Raw genomic sequence first — 26,769 nt, forward strand, 5'->3', positions numbered from 1 at the left:
CCAGAATGGGTTTTATACGTTTTTAAAGAGCGGTAGTTTAGTTTTTTTGTCGTTAAGAAATGTACCTACTGAATTGATTGGAATTCCCAGAAGCTTCGAATTCCGGACACAGACGTCAATTCACCCAAAATATTATTTTGTCAAATTCATTATTATGGATCTCAAGCGAATAAAATCGGAATTGAGTTAAAAAATCTTTTGAACGACGAGTGTTTGCTTCCTTTTTCTCAGGCAAACCATCTAAGCTGCCGTCCATAAATCACTTAAATCACTTGGTCTTCTATGGAAGGGGGGGGGGGGTGTAATACAAATTTCAAAAAGTTTGTACGGTCAAAAAATCACGAAGGGGGAAAGAGGTGGTTTTGTGGCTAAGTGGTTCATCGGCAGACCCAACCATAATCTTAGGAGGAAAATGCTGTTTAAAAATTTTCTTAATTGTGTCTTAATTAATTTCATAATTGTGCTACTATCGCTTCCCTGAATATCATTTCCCTGAATGCCACCCCTCCGAATGACCCGTTTCCCCGAATAGTGATGCAGTTCAAACAGGTGCAAGAATAGTCTTTAAGGACTGGGTGCTGAACTAGAATGAATGATTAGCAATTAAAAGAAGAAGATAATATAGATTTGAACGTTATCCTCGACTAAATATATCTTGCCAAAAATGCCAATGATGGTGAAACTCGAAAGAACCGCCAATCAAGTGAAGATGACCGGTTTGTTACCACCTCGAAACACAAAAGTTATGATAATTATAAGAGTTAAAAACTTTTCGGAAACTAGACTATTCGGGGAAACGGGTTATTCGGGGCACTGGCATTCTGGGAACTGGCGTTCGGGGAAACGACATTTGGGAAACCGACATTCGAGGAAAAGTAGCTCAACCGTTTAACATAAGCTGTTCCTACATATGCCATACTGTGTTTTATGATCAAACTTGATTCAAGCTATTGTTTTTTTTGTTCTCATAGTTATTCTTCCTTCTTTGAAAATTGGCTTTTCTTTCTAATTGTACTTTCAAAGGGAGATTGGTGTAGTGTAATATGTCACAAAGTAAATTAATGGAATTTGTTTTTCGGCTTTCATGGCATATTCTCCTTTCTTTTGAACATATGCTGTTCTTCCTAGGTTTATTGTCTAAATAATTAGGGATGGTACACATATTATGTCACGCTAAATTGTAACTTTTTCGACGAGAAAATCGTCAAAAAATATAAAAATCGTCCAAATGGTTCGAATTACATATCCGACCATAGGTGGTTAATTTTAAAGAATTTTTGATTTAAAGATTCTCCATTCAATAAATAAAAGACTGCAACAAACCAAAAGTCCTACCGTTAAAAATAAAAAAAAACAATACGAAAATGTTTAACCTATGAAAATTATGGTTTTACTCGAATTTTCCAGTTAGATGCATTCACTTTTTACTATTTACCATTTTCCTGGGTTTGAACACCTCAAAGATCTCTTGTTATTTTTTTTTTCTGGGGAATGTCCCATTCTGGGGAATGGATTTCTGGGGAATGTCCAATTCTGGGGAATGACGTTCTGGGGAATGTCGTTCTGGGGAACGTCATCCTGGGAAATGTCGTACAATCGTATGTGGCGCAACTACACAGCCTGTGGAATGGAGGTATTGTGTTTGACGGTACTTAATTTGTGTATCGTTGGGAAAATTAGAGATTAAAGAAATTAAAGATTTTTTAACTCAATTCCGATTTTATTCGCTTGAGATCCATAATAATGAATTTGACAAAATAATATTTTGGGTGAATTGACGTCTGTGTCCGGAATTCGAAGCTTCTGGGAATTCGAATCAATTCAGTAGGTACATTTCTTAACGACAAAAAAAAACTAAACTACCGCTCTTTAAAAACGTATAAAACCCATTCTGGGGAATGTCCTATTCTGGGGAATGGTTTTCTGGGGAATGTCCCATTCTGGGGAATCGATTTCTGGGAAATGTCCCATTCTGGGGAATGGGTTTCTGGGGAACGTCATTCTGGGAAATGTCGTTCTGGGGTTTGACTTTCTGGGAAATGTCCTACAACCCCACATACTATTATTATATTGCTTTCTGCTGTATGTGCGCTGTTTAACAGACGACAAAGCGCTTCTAATTTATATATTAAACACCATAACAAAACATATTGCATAGAAGCAGCCGGATTAATGAAGGCAACATTAGGTTGCTACTTTTACTGTGTTGAGTTATAGCAATGTTAAAGCGGCAAAAGCGATAAAAGATGAAATATTGCCAGCTGTACAACGTTTGCGTTACAGCTGTAATAAAACTAATCGGTTCTTATTAGCAGGTTTTATTTTTTGCAGCGTTCGCTGCTTCAATTCAACTGTTATACAGCTCAAAACAAATAATCTTGGCCTATAGCACTAAAAATGTTAGTTAGATTTTTTAACAAAGTGCCATTTTCGCATTCGTTTATCGAGTGACAGGCACGACGATATTCTACGTCCTGGGAAGTCAAGAAAATGTCCATTGCGAAAAGGTTCTGACCGATGGGGAATCCAACCAGACGTTCAACATTCTCAGTCGTTTCAGGATTCTACCCCATTACCCCGAATTCCATTTCCCTGAATGCCATCACCCCGAATTCCATAACCCCGAAAGTACTATTATCCAGAATTCCATCACCCCGAATTTACAATTATCTTGACATGATGATTGATGACATTTCCCCATGATATTGGAATTTCGGGTTAATGACATTCGGGCTAATGGAATTCGGGGTAATGGGGTAGAATCGGCTAACGCGTGTGGTGTGGCACGTTGCCAAGTCCTACCAACGCTTTTCGGAGCATAGTCCTACAATGACGGTCAAAGGACTTAGGCTAGCTCAGATGGCTTCAACAAAACGATTTAATCATCGTGCGGATGTAATATATTTCGCGATCTACTAGACTAGAAGTGAACCTAGTCAACTCATACGGAGATGATCTTTTATATCTTCTCTCTTCAATAACAGACGGACCTGTCGAGTGCCGCAACCTTCTTAGCGCATTGATCGCTTTCGTCACCTTTTCACATGTAGCTTAGCCCAGTGGTCACCAAACTGCGGCCCGCGGGCCGCATGCGGCCCTCGAGAAGGTTTTGTGCGGCCCACGAATGGATTTTGAATGTTAATGTCATGCGGCCCACATGTTATAATTTTTATTCATGCTGGTGTTTAATCCTTTGCTCTTGCAGCTTTGTTCTTGGAAAGTCAGTCATTGAAATTATGTAAAATGTTTCTGCGTTCATGTATCTTCATGGCATAAGGAGTAATATGAAATTGACTTTGATTCATTCAAAGATTCAAAGTTTCTGAAAAACCTGATTTTTCTTTTAGAATCTTGAAGGCACGGCTATGGGCCTGCAAAAAGTCTTTAAGTTTCTAAAAATCTCTCTTCTGAACATATTTAAGTACACAAAATTGAACCAGGATCTTGGTCTTGCAGATGTGTCCGCAGAATGCTGATTTTTTTAATTTTGACTTCAAAAATGTTTCCTTTTTCTGTAAAACTTTGAAAATTATGTTATTCGAAATTTTTTACTATGGATTGCTTTCTGAATTGTTGAGGAGCCCGAACGTAAAGAAATGTATAGTATTGAACAATACATCTGCAACTTTTTTGATCTTCAATACAAAATGGTCTACTTTTGTGGGATAAATCTCAGTTATTTATAGCCCGATATGAATAAAATTCACCCAGCATGTCGGACGTTACTTAAGTGTCAACATATATTTTTAAGTATTTAAAAATTGAATACAAAAAAAATGAAAAATTATATGGATTCGATTGAAGTGAATTTCGCGAAAAATATTCAAACGATTTATCTTAAAATATAAGAGACCTACACAAGTATCTTCAGCATAATTGTTAAACTCATCTAAATGTACAACATTGCTGAAGATACAATCAATCTATTTGGTCAATTTTTTCGTTTGTGTAAATTTTGAAATTTGTTATTTTCTTTTACGAATTAAAAAGTTACAAATATACGTTAAAATTCAAGATATGTTAAAATTTGATATGAATCGATCCATAAAAAAATAGATTAAAACCTCTAGAGTAGACCATTTTGTATTATTAATCGAAAAAGTTGCAATTGCATTGTCCAATACGGTAAGAGACATATTGATCGTATTTGAGTTGAGTATGTTAATAAAGCTTTGTTTCTAGCTTTAAAAAAGTTTTTAAATGTTAATTTTTTTCATCATGAATTCTTTTGTATAAGCTAACATAGTTTATTAAAAACATGACATTTTTTCTGTCACTTATATCTTTGCTTCCAAACCCCTTTGCTTTGATCATAAAGTTCCCAGAAATGTATTATCCGTTCTCATAGAAATAGTGATTTAAAGTGAGCTGTTAAAATTAATCATTATAAATCTTGCGGCCCGCGACTGATTTTGAAAGAGTTAAGATGGCCCGTGTAATCGGTTAGGCTGAGGACCACTGGCTTAGCCTATCGTATAGCAACCGCTGTGATGCTATGGCATGTCGTAACAGTAATCTGCCCAGGAATATTTTGCAGTTCCATATCCATTTGGTTGGACTAACTTCAGCTTGACCCCTTCCTTCCAGTTCTTCCCAGACCTTGTCAATAGGGTAACGACTGTTTATTTCGTTCATAACCGCTAACAGTTGGCGCCAGCGGTAAAAAGTACAGGCAACAACCTTTCGAACATTCAGTTTCTTTCACTGGCCGCCGAGCGACGACATTTTTGTTTGTATTCCACCCACTGATCACGCTACGCTGGATTCTCAAATTTTTCAAACTTTCAACACAAGCGCACGGAAGAATGGTAGTCGGAGAACTGTCAAAACGTACGGAAAATAATGAAAAACGTAAATTACTTGCAATTAGGAACCTGGATCAAAAAAGTAGTGATAAGAAATCAAGTGTAAAGTGAATACATAACTTTTTGTGTTTAATTCATCTTCCGTGGTGCTTTCTTCGCTTCAGGATTTCGTTTTTACTACCACTGAAAAAGAGCCATCTATTGGCTTTTCAGTTTTGAATATCGCCCTATTGCCACTGTTGCCAGCGCCGTTCCTCCATTGGGTCGGCGTTGATCTCGATTCTGGAAGTAGCTTTTCATAATCGTACACAAGTAGCCGGGAACTTCCAAGCTCTGCAGCGTTGTGGCAATGGCCTTGTTAAAAACAGCCAGTCTTCCAACACTGCAGATGACGGAGTGAATTCCGTATGCTCCCTGTAATCGTCTCGTTAACCGAACGTCAGAATAAGGGGAATAAACAAAAGGTTCTAAATGGTCCAATGCACGAGTTCTCTAATTTGACGTTTGAGCTGTGCCGAATTCACTCGTTGCTATGATCACGTAAATAACGGCACCGCTCAAACGTCAAATGGTGAACTCGTGCATCGGTCCATAAAGTTCAATTCATTGTTCACCGTTGGACCGCATTTGAGTGACCAAGGACCAATGCACGAGTTCACTAATTTGACATTTGAGCGGTGCCGAATTCACTCGTTGCCATGGTCACGTAAATAACACGGCACCGCTCAAACGTCAAATAGTGAACTCGTGCATCGGTCCATTGTACGATCGTGTTCAACGCAAATTTGCCAATAGTAGGCTAGACAATTATCATCACCTGGACAGCGTTTCCCCGTTCGGTAGATTAGTCCATCCTTCCAAATCCCGAACGAACTACACGGTAAGCCGTCAAGTCTACGTAATATGAAGAACTAGATCATATCGCTTTCACCATGCAGCAATTTCACCTTGTGTGAACTCCGTAGAGATCGACCCAGGAAGCACCGTTCTGTTCCTTGAATTTGCCGATGAAGTCGGACTGAGAAGTTCACAGGTAAGAAGGTGACCAACCTTCTTATGTTAGATTTGAAATTCGCGAAGTTCTGAACCGTGAGTTGTGAATCTATAATTACCTAATCTTTAACCTGAATTGTGAATTTAAAACCTAAATCTAAACCTATATTTATAAAGCCAAATTAAAATTATATACATGCACTTATTCTAATACTTAATATTGAACTACATGTATTCGTCAGGCGAGGTGAATTTCGTTGATTATTTGAGTTTGTTGGCGAGTCTTAGTTTCTACGATTAGACAGTAAAACACTGAATGTAAGTAAATGAATTATATTTGTATTAAAGTAACTTAACTAAATCTCCAATAAACTACAGTTTTAAAGCTGCTTCTGTAAAAAACTGCTAACAGAAGTGTTTCTGATCTAAAACCGTTCGACTCCACACAGGCCTACTAGGAAGTTTTGTTCAACCAGTTCTTCACACTTTTTGTGACCACAGCACAGTAACGATCCCATTTTTCGTACTTGCCTTGGGGCTAGGTAATCACGAAAAAACGGCTTGCACTAAGGTGCCCGTTTCAGCGAGCTTTTTACATATTCAGTGGCCCGAGAAGCCTCTGATGGGAACTGTGGGTATTAACAGATATCACTGAATCAACAATTCCACGCCATAAAGCTCGATTCGCGGCCTAATCTCTCCATCCTTGCTCGCCGAATCGTTCCACCCACCTAGCTCGCTATACACTACGCCTTGTTGTACCAACTGGATCGGAAGCGAACACCATCTATGCAGGTTTGTTGTTCGGCATTCTTGCAACATCCCCAGCCCATCGTATCCTTCCAGCTTTGGCCACCTTCTGGGTTCGCCGTAGAGTTCGAAAATCCCAAGAGCTTGCAGAACCTCCTCGAGATTAGTCCACGTTTCATTCTCGTAGAGGATTACCGGTCTTATGAGAGTTTTGTGGTAGTTCCTCGAGAATTTCATCGGGAGTACTTCTGAAGATTCTATCATGATTTCTACGAAGAATTCCATCAGGAATTCTTCTAAGGACTCCATCGAGAGTTCCTTCAAGGATTCCTTCTGGAGTCCCTCTAGAGATTCCACCAATAGCTCTTCTACGGATTTCTTTAGAAGTTTCAGGGATTCCATCTGGAATTCTTCCAAGAGCTCCTTCGAAGATTCTACCTGAAACTCCTCCGGGGATTCCTCCAGGAATTACTTCAGGGATTTCATCAGGCGTACCTCTACGGATTCTACCAGAAGTTCTTCTGGGGATTTCATCAGGAGTTCCTTTAGGGATTCCATCAGGAGTTCCTCCAGAGATTCCACTTGGAATTCATACAGAGATTATATCAGGAGATCCTCAAGGAATTCTATCAGGATTTCTTCTTGGCATGTCCAATTCCATTAGGAATTTTATAAGAAGTTCCTCCAGGAATTCCATCAGATTTCACTTGGAATTCCTTCAGAGCTTATATCAGGAGTCCTTCTAGGGACTCCATCGGAAGTTCCTCAAGAGAGTTCTTCTGGGGATTTCATAAGAAGTTCTTCTAGGAATTCCATCAGGAGTTTTTTCATGGATTCCATATGGAATTCTTCCATGGATTTTCTCAGGAGTATATTCAGGAATTGTCCCTGAAACTCTTCCAATGATTTTATTAGGAGTTCCTGAAGATATTTCATCAGGCGTATCTTTAGGGATTCCCTATAGGGTTGTCTTTAGGAGTACATCAAGGGAATATATTAGAAGTTCTTCGGGTGATTATGTGAGGAGTTCCTCCGGGGATTTCGCCTTGAATTTCACCAAAGATTATATCAGGAGTTCCTCGAAGAATTCCATCAAGCATTCTTCTTGGGATTTTGCCTTGAATTTCACCAAAGATTATATCAGGAGTTCCTCGAGGAATTCCATCAAGCATTCTTCTTGGGATTTCATTAGGAGTTCCTTCAGGGATTGCACCTGGAATTCCTCCAGAGATTATATCAGTAGTTCCGCAGAAAATTCCATCAGAATTTCTTCTAAAGATTTAATATGGAGATTCTCCAGGGACTCCATTAGGAGTTCCTTCAGGCATTACACCTGGAATTCTTCTAGAGATTATATCACGAGTTCCTCAAGGAATTCCATTAGCAAATCCTCAAGGGATTTTATAAGTGGTTCCTCCAGGAATCCCATCAGGAGTTCTGTGACAGATTTCACCTGGAATTCCTCCAGAGATTATTTCAGGAGTCCCGCTAGGGATGACATCACGAGTTTTTTCAGGGATTTCACCTGAAACTCTTCCAAAGATTGCATCAGGCGTGCTTCTAGGGATTTCATCAATCTTACCTCTAGGAATTTCATTAGGATTTCCTCCAGAGATTCCATCAGGAGTTCCTCCAGGGATTCCAACAGGAGTTTCTCTAAGAATCCATCAGGCGTATCTCTAGAGACTCCCCATAGGGATACCTGTAGGAGTACCTCTAGAAATTCTATAAGGAGTTTTTCTGGTGATTTCGACAGGAGCCTCTCCAAGGATTCCACCTGGAATTCCTCCAAAGATTATATCAGGAGTTGCTCGAAAAATTCCATCAGCATTTTTGCTAGGGATTTAATGATGAGTTCCGATTCCGTCTGGAATTCTTCCATAGATAATATCAGGAGTTACACAAGAAATCGCATTACGATTTATTTAAGGGATTTTATAAGAAGTTCCTTCAGAGATGTTATCAGAAGTTCTTTCAGGAATTATATCAGGAATTCTTCTAGTTTTTTTGCAGGAGCTCCTAAAGAATTCCATTAGGAGCACTTCTAGGGATTTCATCAGAAGTTCCTTCAGAGAATTAATATGGAATACCTCCTGGGATTATGACAGATTATGACACCTGGATTTCCTCTAAGGATTCAATTAAGAGTTCCTGCAGGGATTCAGGAGTTGCCATAGGGATTCAATTAGATATTTCTCCATGGAGCAATTCCTGCATGGATTACATCAGAAGTTCATCTAGCAATTACATCAGGAGTTCCTCAAGGGATTCCATCAGAAGTTCCACCTAGAATTCCTACAGGGGTTCTTTGAGAAGTTCAGGGATTTTATAAAGAGTTCCTCAAAGGATGTCATCAAGAGTTCCTACAGGGATCCCGTCAGGAGTTCCTCCTGAAAATCTTCTAGGGATTACAGCAGGAGTTTCTCTAGAGATTCCATCAGTAGTTCTTCTAGGGATTTTATCTGGTCCTTATTCAGGGATTGCATTAGGAGTTCCTTCATAGTCAACCTGGAATTCTGACAGAAGTTCCATTTAGAGGTTCCCTAAGGATTCTATCAGAAATTTCTGGATTCCTCCTGGGATTCCATAAAGAGTACTTGCTTGGATTCTATCAGAAGTTCTGTCTGGGATTGTATGAGGAATTTTTCTATAGAATCCTTCGTGAATTCCTCTAGTTTTATTCTGGGTTATATCAGGTTATTCACTACAAATTCTTCCCGGAATTTATTAAAGGATTCTGCCAGATTTGTTCAAGGGATGAATCACAATATTTCCCAAAGAATTAATCCCGAAATTTCGCAAGGAATTCCACTCAAATTTTTTCAAGGGATTCCTCTCCAAATATCTCCAGGGATTCTCCAGGGATTGTACCAAGGATTTTATCAGAAATTTTGCAATAAGAATATCACCTGCAATTTGGAAATCCACCACTACTTCCTCCAGTGACTTTATCAGGAATTTCTTCTGGGATTCCACCAAGTATTCCTTCACTCCCAAAAGAGCCGGATATGCTGTTGCCGTTTCCATCAATGACTATTAACGTTCTGCCGCGTCCCTTGCTGCATCATGTCCGCCCGCGCTGCATTCTTCTCCTCCAGAATCTGCCTACATTCCTCGTCGAACAAATCGTTCCGTCGATTCCGTCCCACGTACCCGACGTTGCTCTCAGCTGCATCGTTGATGACTGCTGTCACTGTTCTCCAGCGGTCCTCAAGAGGGGCTTCATCCAGCTCACCCTCTTCCGATAATGCAGCCTCGAGGTGCTGCGCGTATGAAATTGTGATATCCAGTTGCTTATGCCGCTCTAAGTCGGTACTCGGTACTCGGTGCAGCCGTCGGTACTGTACGTTGTTAACAATGGAGAGTTTTGGGCGCAGTTTTTGTTCGTCAGCCGGTGAGCGCTGAACTATCCAATGGTAGGTCCGAACTCCTCCTCTTGGTCAACCTGAGCGTTTAGATTTTCTATGATGATTTTGACGTGGTGGCTTGGGCAGTTGTTGTACTCGCGTTTAAGCTGCGCGTAAAAAGCGCCTTTATAATTATCAGTGGTTCCGGAGTGAGGACTGTGTACGTTTATTATGTTGAAGTGGACGAACTGACCTTTTATCCTCAACTTGTACATTCTTTCATTCATTCATCGGCCACCACGGTTTCATGGAGTCAATTAATTCCTCCTTTAGTTGCTTGGCAGCCGGAATGGTGGAACATTCTGTGTTAACAGCTCGGTATCTACTGATTTTGTCTTTCTTCATTCGGGTAGTCTACACGGAGCGTTTTGAGTGCTCTCAATGGTGCACAAATTCTATAATATGCATCCAACGAAGCCATAACTGAAGACTGCAAAAATGAAAGCAATACTGATTCGTATGAAACAGACTGTGTAGAGTTATTCTAACTTATGGTGTTCGTGGTGCAGCATAACTTATTAGGTAGACATCTGGTAAATTCACAACCGGTGGATCCGTTCATAAATGGCGATGATTGTTCTAATTACTGTATGCAAAGTTTTGTTGGGTACCGATAGCGTTCATTCAAAACAATTAAATCAATTTCTCTATTTAATAACGATGTTACGAAACAAACAGTAACGGTCGGTTAAAAAAGCTCAAAATGCCAACACTTATTCTTGTCAGTATAGTATACTGTATAACAAGCCATTTAGTATGAATGTTTGTTTGCAGGGTATTTCCTGTGTGATTCTACATCATGTCTCTCGACTTCATCCAGTTTATGATATCTGAATCCAATCCAGTTCAATCTGAATCAAATAAGTTATGATGAATTATTCAACTTGTTTTTTTCCAGTCTATAAATCAATTTGGACTTGAAACTTTAGAGTGGTAAATGTTCACAGTAGCCTAACTGTAGCAGGTGTATGCAATTCAAATGTTGTCAGAGCTCGCCTTCAGCAAATCTGAACACCTATAAGCAATTAGACAGTTCGCTAAATTCCCAAGCGTTTTTTTTTTTCTATCCAAGAGCAGTGAAGGTTTTCATTTCATCCAAGTCTTTTGCATAAACGTTCAACTTCCGTTACTTACCACACCAGTAGCATCTCGTGCCTCCGAACGCAGTAGAGCAAGCATGAGTGCCATAGAATTGTATCGACAATGTATAGACATTCTCAGGCTCCTTTCCCACCCCGTAGGTGTATCACTGTGGAATCCTGATCAGTTTTTAACCTTCGGATCGTACTCGATTGTAACGCAGATGGTTATCTACTTCTGGTGCAACTTTTGGACAGTTTTCAAGTACCGCCATGATATAATCCATGTCATGGAAGTCCTGAACTGTGCAGGCATAGCATTTCAGCTATCGGTCAAATTTTTCATTGCAATGAATAACAAATTTCTCATTCGAGGGTTGTTACAGACCATCGAAAATAACCTGTATGAACGATATCCGGATCGATCGAGTAGTGAGGGGGAAATAGTGTTCATATTTGCCAGGAAATACAACATTCTTCTGAAAATTCTTGCTGTGTTGTACTGCTCCACTCTATTGGTGTTTGCACTGTATCCGTTATACATCTACTACTCGGAGGGAAAACTTATACCGTTATTTATGTTTGAAGTTTCATACGTCGATTGGCACACCGTGTGGGGCTATTTGCTAACAAATTTTGTTCAAGTGGTAACTTATCTGATGGGCCTATTCGGAATGATTTTGGCAGATGGACTTTTGGTTTTGCTGGTTGTGCATGGACTGGTTTATATTGAAGTGTTCATGATTCATCTGAGAGATCTGGCCAAAATGTTACAATCGGAGAACGTGGGCGAAAACGAAGAAAAGATTATGGAGCTATGGAGAGAGTGTCTTGTAGAGCACCAGACTATCATAGAGTAGCTGATGTAGTTGTTCATAGTTGGAATAAAATTTTAATTTATTTCTATTTTTCAGATATTTCACTGATATTGAAAATGTGAATGGCGGAATGTGTTTAATCCTCGTCTTCACTGGCGTATTCGCTATATGCGATAATTTAGTTTTATGTGCCCTGGTTTGTAACGGTTTTCACAATGTATGATCTGTTCATAGTCACAACACATTTTTAGACTGACTGGTATGCCTCATATCTATTCCTGTTGATATGTTTCGTACAACTTACTATCTATTTTGCTGTTGGAAATGCTGTTGAGCTGAAGGTAATTATGTTGCACTTAGGACTAGAGATATAACACTATCTTTTTTGCAGAGTGACGCATTGGATATAAGTGTTGTGAACTTTCCGTGGCATTTGCTCAAAATTGATAACCAAAAAGAATATCTATTTTTGATTTGCCAAATGCAGCGTCCGATAATTCTAACTGTGTACGGATTTTCCAATCTTAATCTGGAAGCATATATGACGGTTGATATATTTTTTTAATTAAAATGCACAGAATTTATCAGTTATTTTCAATTACAGATTTTGAAAGCGTTATACCAATTTGCTATGATGATTTTGAACTTTTTAGCATAAAACATGAAAAACTATGCAGATCTATTCTGTTTTATACTAGCTCTAAGACATTTTTATCTCAGAAACGTTACTCACGTGTAATTTAAGAATAATTTATTAATAATTTCAATGTTTAAACATAGTTTTAGTCTTTTTTAATAAAATTCATATTAAATTATTATCAGTCAAGAGTAGTGGTATTCTTTATTTCCCTATGCATCGATTTTGACGATTTTGATGTATATTTTGACAGATCATCCACAGGCAAGACAAAGACAAAAATTCGAACTATGTGAGGTTGTTTTTAGTGCAATGAAGTATTGCCTCATTACGACTATCTGGGCCCTACATATAGGATGGCATGTATGTTTTTGAAAGTTTATGGACACTGGTCGAAAAACAAAATTTTGAAAGACAAAAGGTCGAAAGCACCGAATGTCGAAAGTGATTTGTTTGGTAAGAATGTTTGCCTTCTTTGAAAAATTGCTTTCGGCCTTTTGTTCCTTCTTTTTTGTTTTTTGACCTTTTTCATTTGACCTATTATCTTTCGACCTTCTGTCCTTTCGACTTTTTATCTTAGATTCCTTATTTAATTCCAACACTTCTAAGGACCATAGGGAAAACTGTTTATTAGTTTTGGTATAAATAGATTACCTGATGATATTCGGGTGAATGAAAAGGTCGGTCCGCGATTCCAGTCAGACAGTAAATCTTCCGGTTTGCCATTGCCTATTCTACGGTTCTACTCAGCCTTACCCTAGATGAATGATCAAGCCTACTCAGATCGCAGTCCAATTCTCTCTATTCTTCACGCCATCTTCTCTGCAGCGATTACATAGTTTGTACCGCTTGTAGCTTACCGCTCTCCGTTTTCTGTCAAATCTGTACGCTATGGAACGAATTTATGGACAAAACGAATAACACGTGCTCTGGAGGTTGCAATGGGCCGTTGCATTGGGATTCCGTACCTGTGAAGATACATCCTGAACTGCCATGAGTTCATCTTTTTGACATTTTTCCTTTGATATCTTTATACTTATGGCCTTTGACCAGTATGAATTGTTCACTTGTGCCAGGTTTCAGTGCATCTTGATTCCAGCCAACCATGCTAAATCACTGTACCTGAGCAGTGCTGTGTAGAGGCTAGCCAACAGTCTAATTTTGCTACTGTTGATTACTGGATTGTTCGGCACGGTTCAGATCAACGCTGTTGCTGCCCTAGTTAGCTCCCATATTGCAAGCGATGATGTTTAACCGGTCGTTGAATAATATTCCCGAGGATTTCACTTTCGACTCGGATGAATCCTTGGGGAACGAATACTATGATGGTTAACCTAGTCTCTCCTTCTTCAGTTTTGAAGATAAACATTCAGTTCAGAGTAACTCTTCAGGCTTCTACATAGGTATGTATGGTTTCTATGTTATGCACTGGTTATAGCTTCCCACTTAGCAGTTTCTGTTTTCCTTCAAAGTCTGAGATGAAAAGCGAGATACTGAGATAAGCTCTTCGTTGGTTATACGGGATTATCCCACATCGACATCGACTCACAATGTTGATACATCGCTACTGGCTATAGCACTTTATAAAGGGTTTCGTTCTACTTCGTCGTAAGCGCTATTATTTGTCGTATCAAATTTTAAATGTTCCACTACAGAGGATATTCCAGCGGATATTATTGATGTGGTAGCTGTAGTATCCGGATAGATATGAACTTCACTTTCGGCCGATTCCGCCATCGGCCGAACAAGTAAATACTTGTTCCAATCCAGCACAACCGTATGCCACAAAATCCTTCACTTAACTGAGGTCTCAATCACGAGACACGCATGCTCAGTCTTGTGCGTGCTTTTCCGAGCTTTCTAGCTGTCAGTTGTAACACGCTTAAATAAAACATACACGATTAAGTAAAACATACATAGGCGTTTTCACAAAACGTTTAAGATCAGCTGATTCGGAAACTGTTTGACAGTTCTTCTTCGAAAATGACAGCCCTGTGTATGCATCGCTCTTCGACAGATGTAAACAAATGCATACACGGAGCTGTCACATGAAAAGGCCTATATTCAAATAAAGCATGCACGCTTATATAAAGCCAATCAATATTGTTATCCACCAACTCTAGCTACTGTGGCTATGATGGCGGAATCGGCCAAAAGTGAAGTTCATATCAATCCGGATACTACAACCTGCAACATAGACTCATTTTCCAAGTGTAATTTTGTGAAAGCTGTTACACTGGCTGGCTCGTACACTTGTACACCAAAAATGCATTAAAACTACTGTATTTCGATAAATAACTTCAGTTCAACTATCCACTTTTCACTTTTTCACCGAAATGGCAAGGACGAACACGATTTGAGAGAAATGCTTAGCGATCGACGCCAGTCACACCACTTTATGATACAAGTTTCTTCCTGCTCCCCTGTGGCTTACTTTGCCGGGCATTTATTTTCACTATGGAAAACCTTCGAACTTTTTCACCGAAGGATTTCATTCCAATCACACGCCGTAAAAGTTCTATAATTCACGAAATTTTATGAAATTTCCTCAACGACCCCGCAAAATTGAGAATGTAAAAAAAATTCCATCCTTCGTACTGAGAAAAAAAGCTTGTGCGCATCAATGTGTGCGCGATGCTCGACGTAAAAATACGGTTCCTTTGATTGTGTTGTTTTCGCTGAACTGTGAGCAAATGTGCTGTCAAAAGAAATTGTGTTTATATGTTTATGCTAAATTTTGATGATGGCGAACAATGCATTTTAAAGAAAATTGATATATTTCATCTTGCTGAAGGAATGGAGGGAGATGCCCGTAGTTCTTTATATTCTAGTTAAGCACTTTATAATAGCGTTGATGTGTTGTATTTTAACCACTCACTATATAACAGTGAGTCGTAAGTTGTGAGACAAATCTGAAAACTGATTGCGACCGAAATGAAAACGATACGACGAATTGAGAATACGGCAAGATGCAATTTCATTGCATTAGTTCCAAAAAGACAATCAAGATTTATCAAAATCTTATAGTACAATGCGAAAATCGTTTTGGGAAAGAATTGTTTGGCATCGGTTTGTATCAGCATCATTCACTGCAATACTGGGAAAATTGCAGGTTTTCACTGATCAAAGCTTAATACGATGGCCCATCACCCTATTCAATATAATGCAATTGCAACACTAAATCTTCATAATATAATTTTCAAACATTTTAACGAATCTTGGACACAAAAATCAGAAGTTTATCTAAATCTTTTCACACTTACTTGCAATTTCATAACCCAAACGAATAACTTGGCACGTTGATCATGCTCTACAGTACGACTTCTAACAAATCCTTCAATCTGTCATCTCACCGGAGAAAGGGTTTGCATCGAACAATACGCGCTGTCTCCCATTCTCCCTCTTTTCCACAACGAAAAGCGCTTATGTCATCGACAGGCAGAACCGGCATCACATTTCGAGTGGAGCAAGGTGATTGAGCAGAAAATTTCACCTTCCCTAGCGGGAAATAAACGATGGAAAAGTCTCTGGAAAGTAATTAACACGGTGGACGTTTTTCTCCCCGCTGGCATAGAATGCCAATCACGATGAGATGGTCGACTTTTACCATCCGGATTCGAAAAAAAAAACTCTTTCTATGAGAGTGACAGCCCGTGGTGCTTTACCTATTCAGGTTTTTTTTTTGTCGCGGATTCAACGTTGGAAAGGTAGCTACTCAAGTCCACAAACTCGTCAATTGAGTTGTACGTTCTTTAGCCCTACATACGCACTCCAACACAGTGAGCAAACATTTGATATACCTACCTGCGTCTGTTTTACCGTAAGCCAGCAGCACCAAATTCAAATTATGCTCCACTCGAAAAATCAAGCGACTGTTGAAATTAAATATTTCCGCGGTCGTAAGCATTGTTTACCGGGGGACCCTTTTCCAAACGGGAAGTGCATATGTAATTTGTTTGTACAATTTTTTTTGCCAGTGCGTTACACGCATTGGAACTGTATTTGAATAATGTGATTCAACAGAACAATTCAAATTGTTTAATTATTTAGGATCGAAATTTTTGTTCAAACGTTGTAAAAGGGGGTGACAGTGAAGAGAGGGGTTTTTGATGGACACAAAAGACTGCATTAAAACAATGGGGCTCGAAATGATAATTTCAATAACTTCAGTGCTTCCCAATTCGAATTGCGCGACACGAGAAGGGATTTGGGTCGATGTGTGCGGTTTGTTCCAGAGGTGTAATTTCGTGTTTTCTGGGGAAGGGTCTGATTATCGCACAGATGAGGGTTTTCCGAGTTTAATTCGACATGCCACAAGCTCATACGTCATTTCGATGGGAGAGGTCAATTCGACACGGGATGGCCGGTTTATCATGATAAATCACGGAACCAAGTGGTGTCGTTGTGGTCCCCATATGGCGGTGAGTGGCTGGGTCAGGCGACAGAAACCAAACATTCAATTGACTGTTTGGTAGGAACTGCGAAAAGTACCTTGTAGTGAATTTTGATTTTGTACTGATCAATTGTGATTGATGATTTCCGGTAATTTCTGGAGTAGTTACAATGAACTCTTATGCAATTCAATTGACTAAATGTGGCAAAACTGCAAAAAAGGAATGCGCGGGATTTTCAGGGAATTTCTTAACGAAGTCTTAAAAATTCAACAATTTTTTATGGATATCAGTGGATATCCTTCCAGTATATTTTTTTAAAATAAATTTCTCTAAGTACCTTTCCTCCTCCAGAAATTTTCCGAGATTTTTTTTCAAGGGCATTGCATATAAAAAACAATTTTATGAATCGATCCAAACATTCTTGCAAAGATTCCATCAAAAACAAACCTTAAATTTCATCAAGATAGATTTTTAATTGTTTTTTTTTTTAATTCATCTAAGAAATAACACCGACATATACATCAAGAAATTTCATCAGTCTTGGTAGTTATTAATAAATTGCATACTAACTTCCCGGAATTATTCTAGGACAACTTTTAATAAACGTTCACCATAATTTTAAATTAATTTTGCCTTCAAAATTCTTCAAAATACAGTCAAATCTCCCTGACTCGATATTGAAGGGACCATCGAGTTTAGGAAGTATCGAGTTGTGGAACATAGAATCAGTGCAAAAGTGATCCAAGGGACCATCGAGGTAGCCATGAAAACCAACGTTTACTATGATTCTCTCACTTGATGTCGAGATACGAAATATCGAGTAAGGGAGAGTTAACTGTATTTCTTTTGTAAAGGATGAAATGAATCTTCATGTAACATTAGTAGCTGAACAACAGTTTATTCAGTTGGACTCTGCTTGAGAGTGATTTGTTGGGATCCTTAATCCTAAATCATTGATACTTGAATAATTTGGTTTGCCTGTAATTTTAATTTTTAAACTAATGTTCGAAGGTTTTCTTCGAGGATTTGTTTGAGTTAAAATTAAGAATCCTCCAGGATATTTCAAAATCCAGGCAATTCTTCCACTCATTCCTTCAGGGGTTCCTCCAATTACCGTAAAATCGGGTGTAATTGATCAGAAGGGTGAAATTGATCATTGTATCGCACGATTTTATTTATTCCTAATGGAGCACAAACATCAATGTAACCTGCAGTAAATGAACGTTATTTGTCGTAACTATTGTCGAATTATGTGTTGTGTAGTTTTTTGTGTTAAAGAATGTTTATGTAAATGTAAAATTTCAAAATCATGTACGCCGCAGTGTTGACAAACATCCATGAACTTCTAGTTCTAAACAAGGATTTGAACATGGTATAACCTGAAGGAATCTATGACAAAAGGTCGAAAGACAGAAGGTCGAAAGGACAAAAGGTCGAAGAACAAAAAAGAAGGGACAAAAGGTCGAAAATATTTTTTCAAAGAAGGAAAAATTTCCCACCATGCAAATCGTTTTCGACCTTTTGTCCTTTCGACCTTTTGTCTTTCGACCTTTTGTCCATAAACCAACCTGAAGGTTTGTAAGGATGCTTAAGATATATCCCCAAACCAGATTTCATCACCAAAACTCGTTCGAATTAGATTATTTGGTTGAAATGATTGAATTTCTGTTAGATAGCATTGAATTCCTAAGGTAATTGAATACATTTAGGTGTTTTCCGCGTAATTCTTGAAATTCAACTATTCATTATTTATATAAATATTGCATTGTTAAGAATTTGACAAGCATATTCGGATTCAGGGAGCTCAAATTTATCATGTAGAATTGTTTTGAAAACTAACCATAATGGCATTGACAAGTGATCAATTTCACCCCGAAATGAGATCCCCTGATTTTTTATTTTAGAGATATTTGTTAACACTAAAATGACATTTGTTAAAAAATTTCGGTACATGAGTCGATGAGGCTCACCTTCGTACTTGTTTTCCTGCATTTTGTTGTTTGGCATTGTCAACATTATAGAAAACAGACTAGAAAAACCGTGAAAAATTATCAATTTCTTTCGAAATTACGGTATTCCTCCAGGTGTTGTTCTGGATATTTTTCCAGGAATTTCTCCGCATTTTCCTCCGAGAATGCAAGAGTTTTCTTTAGGGAGTTTTTCAGGATTTCTTCTAAAGTTTTCATAAAAAAATCCACCAGGATAAGTTAAGAAGATCTATATGAAGGAATTCCTGGAGGAGTTTCCTGAGGAATATTTTGAGGATGTTCTGGATGAATTCCTAGTTGACTCGCTTGAAGGATTCATTCAAGAATATCTACGGGAGTTTCTTCACGGATTTCTACAGGATTTTCCGGAAGAATGTTTGAAGGAATTCGTTAAGAGTGTTATGATTGAATCCTTGAAGGAACTCCTGAATAAATCCCTGAAGAAACTCTTGGATAAATCCCTGAAAGAATTCGTGGTGAAATCCATGTAGGAGCTCCTGAAGGATTCTATGAAGAAACCCCCGAAAGAACTCCTGGAATAAATCCTAAAGAAATTTCAGGAGGAATCTCTGAAGGCACTCCTAGAAGAACACCTGGAAGAATTTATAAAGTATAATACCTGGAGGAACTCGTGAAGGAATCTTTTAAAGGACACCAGGAGGAATTCCTGGAAGGACTTCTTGAGAAACTCCTTGAGGAATATTTGAAGTAGTATTTGGAGAAATACCTGGAGGAACTCCTGAAGGAATTCCCGAAGAAACTCCTGGAGTAATTCCTAAAAAAAATCCAGGTGGTATAACTAAAGAAACTTATGGATGAACTATTGGAGATACTCTTGGAGGATTTCCTGAAGGAACCCATGGAAAAAATCCTGCAGGAACATCTGAAAAAATTCCCGAAAAAACTCCTGGTAGAGTTATTTGAGAAACTCCTAGAATTATTACTGAAGGAACTCCTGGAGGATTTCCTGGAGAAATTCCTGAAACAACTCTTGGAAGAATTCCCGAATCAACTTCTGTAGGAATTACTGTAGAAACTTCTGGAGGAATTATTTAAGGAACACTTGGAGGTACTACTGAAAGAACTCCTGGAGGTATTCCTGGGGATACTCCTGGAGGATTTCTTGATGAATCTTTTGGAAGTATTCTTGAAGGGACTCCTGTAGTAATTCCTGAAGTAACTGCTGAAGGAATTTCTTAAGGAACTCCTGGAAGAACTCCGTAGGAATCTCTAGCGAAAGAAAGAACTCCAGGGTGAATTCCAGAAGGAACTATTGGAGAAATTCCTGCAAAAACTCCTGGAAGAACTCCTGAAGGAATTCCTGGAGGAACTCTTGGAGGATATCCTGAAGGAACTCCTGAAGAAACTTCTGGAGGAATTCCTGCAGGAACTCGTAGAGATATTCCTGAAAGAATTCCTCAAGGCACTCCTGGATCCTGGAAGAATTCCTGGAGAAGTATTTGGAGGAAATTCTGGAGGAACTCCTGGAGAAACTTCTGGAGGAATACCTGGAAAAATTCCTGAAGGAATTGCTGGAAGCAAATCTGGAGGAATTTCGGATGTAATCTCTGGAGAAACTCCTAGACGAATTCCTGAAGGAACTTCTGGATGAATTTCTACTCGAGGAATTCTTGGAGGAATTCCTGAAGGAATATTTGAAGGAATACCTAGAAGAAAACCTAAAGAAATATTTAAAGAAAATCCTAGAGGAATACCTGGAGGAACTCTTGAAGGAACACCTGAAGGAATTCTTGAAGGAACTCCTGGAAGAATACCTGAAGGACCTCTGGGAGGAATTCCTGAAAAACTTCTGAAGGAAGTCCTGAAGGAACACTTGAAAAACAACCTGCAGGAACATCTGAAGATATTGCTTGAGGAACTCCTGGGAGAATTCCTTGAGGAACTCCTAGAATTATTACTGAAGGAACTCCTGGAGGAATTCCTGAAAAAATCTTGAAAGAACTCTTGGAAGAATTCCCGAATTAACTTCTGAAGGAATTACTGTAGAAACTTTTGGACAAATTCTTTAAGGAACTCTTGGAGGTGCTACTGAAAGAACTCCTCGAGGAAATCCTGGGGATACTCCTGGAAGAATTCTTGACAGAAATTTTGGAAGTATTCTTGAAGAAACTCCTGGAGTAATTCCTGAAGTAACTGCTCGAGGAATTTCTGGAGGGACTCCTGGAGGAATTCCTGGGAGAACTCCTAATGGATGTTCTGGGGGAATTACTGAAGGAACTCTTAGAGAAACTTCTGAATAAACTCCTGGAGGAATTCCTGAACGAATTTCTGGATGAATTTCTACTCGAGGAATTCTTGGAGGAATTCTTGAAGGAGCTCCTGGAGGAATATTCGGAGGAATTCCTAAAGGAATATTTGGAAGAATACCAAGAAGAATACCTGAAGGAATATTTAGAGAATATCCTAGAGGAATACCTGGAGGAACTCCTGAAGGAACACCTGGAGGAACTCCTATTAAAATTCCTGAAGGAACGCCTGGAGAAATTTCTGAAGGAACTCATAGAGGAATTCCTGGAGGAAATTCTGGAGGAAAATTTGAGGAATTCTTGAAGGAATACTTGGAATTCTTGGAGAAATTCCTGCAAAAACTCCTGGAGTAACTCCTGGAAGAAGTCCTGAAGGAATTCCTGGAGGAACTCTTGGAGGATATCCTGAAGGAACTCCTGAAGGAACTCGTAGAGATATTCCTGAAAGAATTCCTCGAGGAACTCCTAGAACCTGGAGGAACTCCTGGATGAATTCCTGGAGAAATATTTGGAGGAACTCCTTGAGTAAATTCTGGAGGAATACCTGGAAAATTCCTGGTTCAATTCTGTAAGGAACTATAAGAGAAATTCCTGGAAGAAAATCTGGAGGAACTTCGGGTGTAATCTCCGGAGAAACTCCTATACAAATTTCTGAAGGAACTTCTGGATGAAATTCTACTTGAGGTATTCTTGAAGGAGTTCCTGGACGATCTTCTGGAGGAATATTTGGAGGAATTCCTAAAGGAATATTTGAAGGAATACCTAGAAGAATACCTGAAGGAATATTTAGAGAGTTCTAGAGGAATACTTGTAGGAACTCCTGAAGGAACACCTGGAGGAATTCCTGAAGGAACTACTATTAAAATGCCTGAAGGAGCTCCTGGAGAAATTCCTAAGGTAGAGAAATTTATGTAGGAAAATCTGGAGGAATATGTTGAGAAATACTTGAAGGAATACTTGCAGTAATACCTGGATGGAACCCTGGAGTAATCGCTAAAGAATTTCCTGGCGGTACCTGGAGGAACATCTGTAGAATCTCGTGTAGTAATTCCTGGAAAAACTCCTGGAGGAATTCCTGGAAAACTCTTGAAGGCATTCCTGGAAAAATATTTGGATGAATTTTAGGAGGAATTTTTGGAGGAATACCTAGAGAAAATTGTGGAGTAATCACTTCAGAAACTCTGGAAGAAATCCGTGAAAAAAATCCTTAAGGAAATCTTGGAGGAATATTCGAAGGTATTCCTGGAGGAATACCTAAAGCAACTCCTTGAGGTATACCCACAGAAACTCCTAGAGCAACCCCTGGAGAAACTCCTGGTGTAATTTTAGGAACTACTTGAGAAATATTTGGAAGAATTCTTGGAGGATTTCTTGTAGTAATCCTTGGGGAAACTACTTAAGGAGAATTTGGAGTACTCCTGGAGTAATGCATGTGTGGTGGATGCGCGAAATTAGATTCAGTAAATCACATTTCAATTAGTAATATTAACGTGCAACATAAACTAAAAACAAAACTGTAAACATTGACAGAAATGCTTTCGCATCATTTCAATCATTTCAAGTTACACGAATATATAAACAGTTTACCGATATTATATTTCAGTCGTTTTCAATAGTAGAGTTTACACGCAATCGAATAACGAAGGAAGCTCATAAAATCTCAATAGCGTAAATCATTACTTAGACTTTCGAACGGTTGTGAATATTATGCGATAACAACGAGATGAATGAAATGATTGTTTAAGCAGCCTAGCACACTTGCGATAAACAAAGGCGACGGGCCTAATGCTTGATAAACATAGGCGACGGGCTTGAAGCGTATGGCTATAACTGAAAAGAAAACATAATCATGTTTCAATAGGAATTTTCTGATGCGCGTCTCCGATAGTTTGCCATATATGGAAATGTTAGCAGATCAAGGTCAAGATGAAGATATGCGCAATTGATAGAGTAATAAAACTAATTTGCACACGAATAAAGATGATGATTTTTCCATCGACAACCATGGAGTAGTTCATTCTGAAATCGAAAAACCATCGCATGGCGATCCTATTCCAAGAGTCGGAAGAAATATCAGTGGAGTAAAGTGAAATGTAGTGAAGTTGTGCTGTGCAAAAATAATTTCAAAACTTAGAGATATGCCTGGATTGAAAAGTGATCTTTTTATGAGAGGACGCGGTAGAGGAATTCTTCGGTTTCCAGACGATAGGCAGCCAAGTTATGGACGAGGACTTCCACAGCAAGGCGTAAGACAACCAGGACAGGTATTACAGCCCGGAGGATATGAGGTATGGCTTGATTGTAAAAAACCAGAAGACAAAACTGAACCTGTTGACCGATAAGTGAGTGATTTTGATAATTTGAAGTGATTTAAAAAACTGATAAAAACATTAAAATCAAAATGGGGAAACCACAATCTAAAGAGGAAAATGAAAGTGGACAGCAGCTAGTCTCGATTATAGAAAACCAAAATTCACATACAGAGTTACATCAAGATCATGCTTTTAAACTATCAATTTTGATCGGTTTGCTGATTCTTATTTTAGTTATGTTTATAATCAAATTTTTAAGAAATTTAATTCGAAAAGACGCAGAGAGAGCAGTTCGTGTAGCCGGAAAACTTACTGAAGTGGTTTAAACATTTTATAATCATGAATAATGAGGAAAAAACAATTTTTGTGAATAATTTAAAAAAAAGGTTTCCCATAAAATCATCAAGTGAAGTGCATCAAGAAAATAAAGAGACTATTGAGTTTTGGACTGGAGAAAGAAGCTTCGTTGTTGATAATAGGCTAACAGGAAAGGAATATGAAATCCCGTTAAAAGATACGCACATCTTATTACAGTATGGTCATGGTTGTCCAATTGAAGTATGTGTTCCAAGATGCCGATGTGAAAAAAAAAGAAAACTAATTATTGACTGAAAGCTAATTAATAAAGAGATGTATGGAAGAATTGTTTCAAATTCATGATAGTATATTGCAGTTACATAGCAATATAAAAAAGAATCGTAATATAACTAAATCAACAAAGAAAAAGAAGATAAAGGAATTATTAGTTCTTAAAAATAAATTCAAATCAATTTTAATTGAAAGTAAATATAATTATACTGCAAGTGATTTAAATGCTTTAGTTGATCGTTATAAAAAGTTGAAAGTAATTGCCAATGAAGCCATTAAGCTATTGAATGGTACAGAAGAAAGTGACTCAACCGGGTCTGAAGACAAATACGAGATGGCTGAGGAAAATAAACTCGATATTAGCTTAGCAATTAAACTAGTAGATCGTTTTGATGGGGATACGACGAAATTATTGAATTTCATTGAGAATGTTAATTTACTAAAAGATTATTCCACAGATGTACCAGATAATGATATAATTAGTTTTATTAAAACTAGATTGATAGGTTCTGCACATGGATCAATTGAAGGCGTAAGAACTTTAAATGAAGTGTGTGATACGCTTAAATTGAAATTTGGGGTTAAAATCACACCAAAAGCGATTGAAAAAGAAATGTTTGCTCTTAAACAAGGGAAGAAAACTATTTCGGAATTTGGAAACGAAATGAATGCTCTTGCAGCCAAGCTTGCAGCAGCACATGTTTCCCAAGGAACATTTATTAACGAATCATCAGCTGCACCAATAGTACAACCAATTGCTGTGAATGCTTTTTCCGCAGGTCTTCGTGATACTCAAACTTCTTTCTTCATAAAAGCTAGAAACCCAACCAATTTAACAAAAGCTATTTCAGATGCTTTAGAGGTAGCACCGATTCCAGCAGCTAGTACAGAAAATGCGCTATGGATTAATTCGAACAACAGACTTTTAAATTCGACATCATCATACCACAAAACCAAATATAACGGATTTAACCGTCAAAGAAAATTTTATTCCAATAATTTCAAAAGACCAAATTATAACCGCAGGTATAACTTCAATCGGACTTATAATTCCAATTATTCAAATTTTCCACCCAATCGAATTTATAATTCCAATTATTCAAATCTTCCACCCAATCATACTTATCATTCCAATACTTCAAATTCATCATCTAGCGCTGCGAGAAATAACAATCGAAATGATTACCAGCAAATAAACAGAAGAAATCAAATTAATTTTGCCTATTCAGATCAACACATTGATCGTCAAAATTCGAATAGACAAAACTTAAATCCAAATGAAATTGTTTCTGAACCAAATTCCCTGGACTTATTTCGTGCTTTCAATGAATAATGCTATAAGGGCTACATTTATTTTGTATAACAAACATATTGATTTTATTATAGATAGTGGAGCTTCTTGTTGCATAATTGATTATACATGTATTCCAAAATGGGTTCCTATTGATGACAAAACCATCATCAATATTAGAGGAGTTAACGGAGTCACCTCATCTGTAGGTAGTGTATATACATTTCTACAATATGGTAAGTATAGTTTACCTGTAACATTCCATATTGTTAACAACCTTCCTAACAATATCTCGGGTCTGCTTGGAACTGATTTCTTGAATCAGTATAGATCAAAAATTGATTTTGAAACTTCGTGTTTACAATTGATGTACCATAATCAAAGTATGTTCGTACCCTTTAGAAAAACTGATCCACAATGTTTTAGAATACCCGCAAGAACAGAGATAGTAACATTTATTTCTACTCATGAGACAACACCTTGTGTAATACATGGAGAGCAGCCAATCCCCAATGTATTTATTGCAAACACACTTGCAATTCCAAAAAATGGGAGAATACCAGTTCATATAATGAATGTACTCAATTATTCGGTAACTTTAAAGAAATTTTCGCCTCAAGTTCGAAATTCAAATGATTACGAAATATATGAGCTCGGCCCAACACCACAATATGACGAGAACAGAATTAAAATTCTTTTATCAGAATTAAATCTCAATCATCTGAATGAGTCAGATCGAGAAATAATAACTAAAATTTGTATAAAATATTCTGATATATTTTGTTTAAAATCAGATTCACTAAGTACAACACCAATTTATAAACAAACCATTGGTTTAAAGTCTAACACTCAACCAATTTACACTAAACCGTATAGACTCCCTCACGCACAAAGGGAAGAAATTGAAAATCAAATTGATAGTATGCTCAAAAACAACATTATTGAAAAAGCGAATTCCGCATGGAATAGTCCAATTTTACTAGTACCGAAAAAATCTAACAATGATTCAAAAAAATGGCGACTTGTAATTGATTATAGGAAAGTAAACTCACAATTACAAGAAGATAAATTTCCACTACCAAATATAGATGATGTTATTGATTCATTAGCAGGAGCCAAGTATTTTACTCATTTGGATCTTTCTCAAGGATACTATCAATGTGAAGTTAAACAAGAAGACAGACCAATCACGGCGTTCTCGACATCTACAGGACAGTATCAAATGACGAGGCTGCCAATGGGTTTAAAAATAAGTCCTTCTGCCTTTTCAAGGCTTATGACGGTTGCGATGTCTGGACTTAATTTGGAAAGATGCTTAGTGTATTTGGACGATTTAATCATTTTCGGTAAAACATTTGAAGGACATAACAAAAATTTAATTTCAATATTTGAAAGATTGCGAAAAGTTAATCTTAAATTGAACCCCTCTAAATGTAATTT

General features: G+C 37.9%; 2 protein-coding genes across 10 annotated transcripts in view; both read left to right on the forward strand.

The window, feature by feature from the left end:
• Nucleotides 1–26,769, forward strand: part of LOC5569251 (disintegrin and metalloproteinase domain-containing protein 12) — a 1,070,169-nt gene that overhangs the window by 496,355 nt on the left and 547,045 nt on the right. The gene's annotated exons all lie outside the window — the stretch shown is intronic.
• Nucleotides 11,014–12,633, forward strand: LOC110676740. The gene is made up of 5 exons (XM_021845789.1): nucleotides 11,014–11,890; nucleotides 11,949–12,048; nucleotides 12,104–12,193; nucleotides 12,244–12,399; nucleotides 12,457–12,633. The coding sequence occupies exons 1-5, from the start codon at nucleotides 11,133–11,135 to the stop codon at nucleotides 12,508–12,510; spliced, it is 1,158 nt and encodes a 385-aa protein (XP_021701481.1). The 5' UTR covers nucleotides 11,014–11,132; the 3' UTR covers nucleotides 12,511–12,633.

This window comes from Aedes aegypti, chromosome 1 (genome assembly GCF_002204515.2).
Source record: "Aedes aegypti strain LVP_AGWG chromosome 1, AaegL5.0 Primary Assembly, whole genome shotgun sequence".
NCBI classification, from domain to species: Eukaryota; Metazoa; Arthropoda; class Insecta; order Diptera; family Culicidae; genus Aedes; species Aedes aegypti.